This window comes from Colobus angolensis, unplaced genomic scaffold (genome assembly GCF_000951035.1).
Source record: "Colobus angolensis palliatus isolate OR3802 unplaced genomic scaffold, Cang.pa_1.0 Scaffold11, whole genome shotgun sequence".
In the NCBI taxonomy this organism is placed as follows: Eukaryota; Metazoa; Chordata; class Mammalia; order Primates; family Cercopithecidae; genus Colobus; species Colobus angolensis.
The window spans coordinates 17,827,568-17,829,599 of NW_012112030.1; the positions used below are offsets into that span (position 1 = coordinate 17,827,568).

General features: G+C 36.1%; 1 protein-coding gene across 1 annotated transcript in view; it reads right to left on the reverse strand.

Annotated features, from left to right (window-relative positions):
* The window catches only part of ABCC9 (ATP-binding cassette, sub-family C (CFTR/MRP), member 9), a 144,882-nt gene that overhangs the window by 104,413 nt on the left and 38,437 nt on the right, over positions 1 to 2,032 (reverse strand). Inside the window, exon 12 of the mRNA XM_011955729.1 lies at positions 207 to 369. Within this exon, the coding sequence (XP_011811119.1) occupies positions 207 to 369 (163 nt within the window). The remainder of the gene's footprint in view (positions 1 to 206; positions 370 to 2,032) is intronic.

A 2,032-nucleotide genomic window follows, 5' to 3' on the forward strand; every position in this document is an offset into this window, starting at 1 on the left:
TAAACCTGTGCTTACTTTGGTCTTTAATTTAAATGTAAACAGATAGCCTCGTGTGGCTGGCGGCTATTGGACAGCACATGTTTAGAAAATAAATAGGTGTCCTTGAAGAACTAAAATGTTTCACTGATCACAATCTAAACTGAACAGACTGTTGGTTATTCTGGTTGCCCTTAAAGTCGCCTGTTCTTATAGCAACAGCAACTTACTGGAGAGTGATGTATAAAGTGCAAAGGTTTTGAGACTAGACAGTTCTTTCATTCTTGTTTCCTCCACGCTTTTGCAGAAAATGTGTTCCCAGGCATACAATTTTAGAAGTTTGATGCCTTTCAATATTTCATTTGTTTTCTTCAGTCTCTCAGTGGAATAATCCTATAAAACAAAGAAAGTAAAATAATACCAGTTGCATCCAAGTGAATCAGAAAGGCAGGACCATGTAATGGACGGGAATTGAGGAGATCTTGATTTCTGACTGGTCATGTCACTCACTAATTAGGTTGTGAAATTCCCAGGAGAAGCAGTTAAGCCCTTTGTGCTTCATGAAATAAAGAGTTTAGTGAGATGGCCTCAACATTTCTTTCCACCTAAAAACATGTATGTCTCTGTTGCTGTGGTTTACATAAAAGCTAAAAACAATTTTCTAACGTTTCACATGATTTCCTTGAATCATGTCTGCAGATAATATAGACATAAATTTAAATAATTAATAAGAAGACTTATAATGACTCCTAACATCTAATTTATTGTCTTCTCCAGTCAACTCTATCACTCATACTTACGGGAAGAAAAATAATAAATTTAAGAAAAGTTAGTGGGCTTCTTATTTGAAAATATGAGGGTACAGTGTTATGTGCATTCATATTCCGTCTTCATAATTCAGTTATTGAAACTAAGCCTATTATCTTAGCTATCAAGAGATTTCCACATACTTCTTTGTAAGCTCTTGGTTAAAGCCTAATTTAGATTCACTTATAACTTGCAATAATTGTAGAGAGATTTGTAGCAGATACAAATCTTCAATTTAGCCAGCTGTTTTCAGCTTCCTTTATCACCACATTATACTAGAATTACTAACAAAGTACAATGTGACTAATTAGCTATCAAAGGGGGCAGTAGAGTGGTCAAAAGACAGATAAGAGAAAGCAAAAGTAGCAAACAGCCTGGTTTTTGTTCAACGTTTTGTCTTTACAGGGTCTTAAATGCCTATCAAATGATTGTTCAATGAGTAAATGATTATGGTATGAATAGCTAAACGAAAGACAGATGTTTAGGACTCATCGTGTCTGTCTTAAGCTGCTCTTCCACACCTTTCTGTATTTGTGTGCTGGAATAAAAAGGATAGATGGCTCAGACGGAAATAATGAGTAACCTACCTAAAGTAGCAGAAAAACAAGTGATAAAAATCGCTTGCGTGACATGCAACTCGCTTGTCACAGTAGAAACACGAACTTGAGAAACAATCCCGTCAGTGGCAGCGTCTCTACATTTTATGCCTGATTTACAGACAGCCTGGCTCATATTTAATCAAACTTTATTTGTAAACATGCTGTCAACAATTTTATTATTTGCAAATATTTCCCTATAAACAGCAAATTCATGCTCAAATAAAATGATTTCATGGCAAATTGAAGCCAGAAACGGTCACTAACTGGGCTTTTTCTTGCTTGCCAGGTTGACCAGAAACATATTCAGCAAGAGCAGCTGCCACTGAAACATGTCAGTGTGACCCCATAGATCTTCCCATGGTTTGAGTCTACCCTAGGGAAGAATAATTTCAGAAGCAGCAAACTTGACCCTTCCCTTGTGCCTTGATCCATTTCTTACACGTCAATAACTGACATTCAGTAGCCTCAAAGTATGCTTAAGAGGATTCTTTAGACAAGTGATCTAAGAAGACTGAAAGCGTTATCACCTCATGGTACTTTAAAACATCAGGAACTGTAATTCTAGTATTTCGAGTCTACGATCATCAAGTTTTGAATTTCCAATCCACTTTTAAGAATTGTTTTTGCAACATGGAAAATACACATTTGCT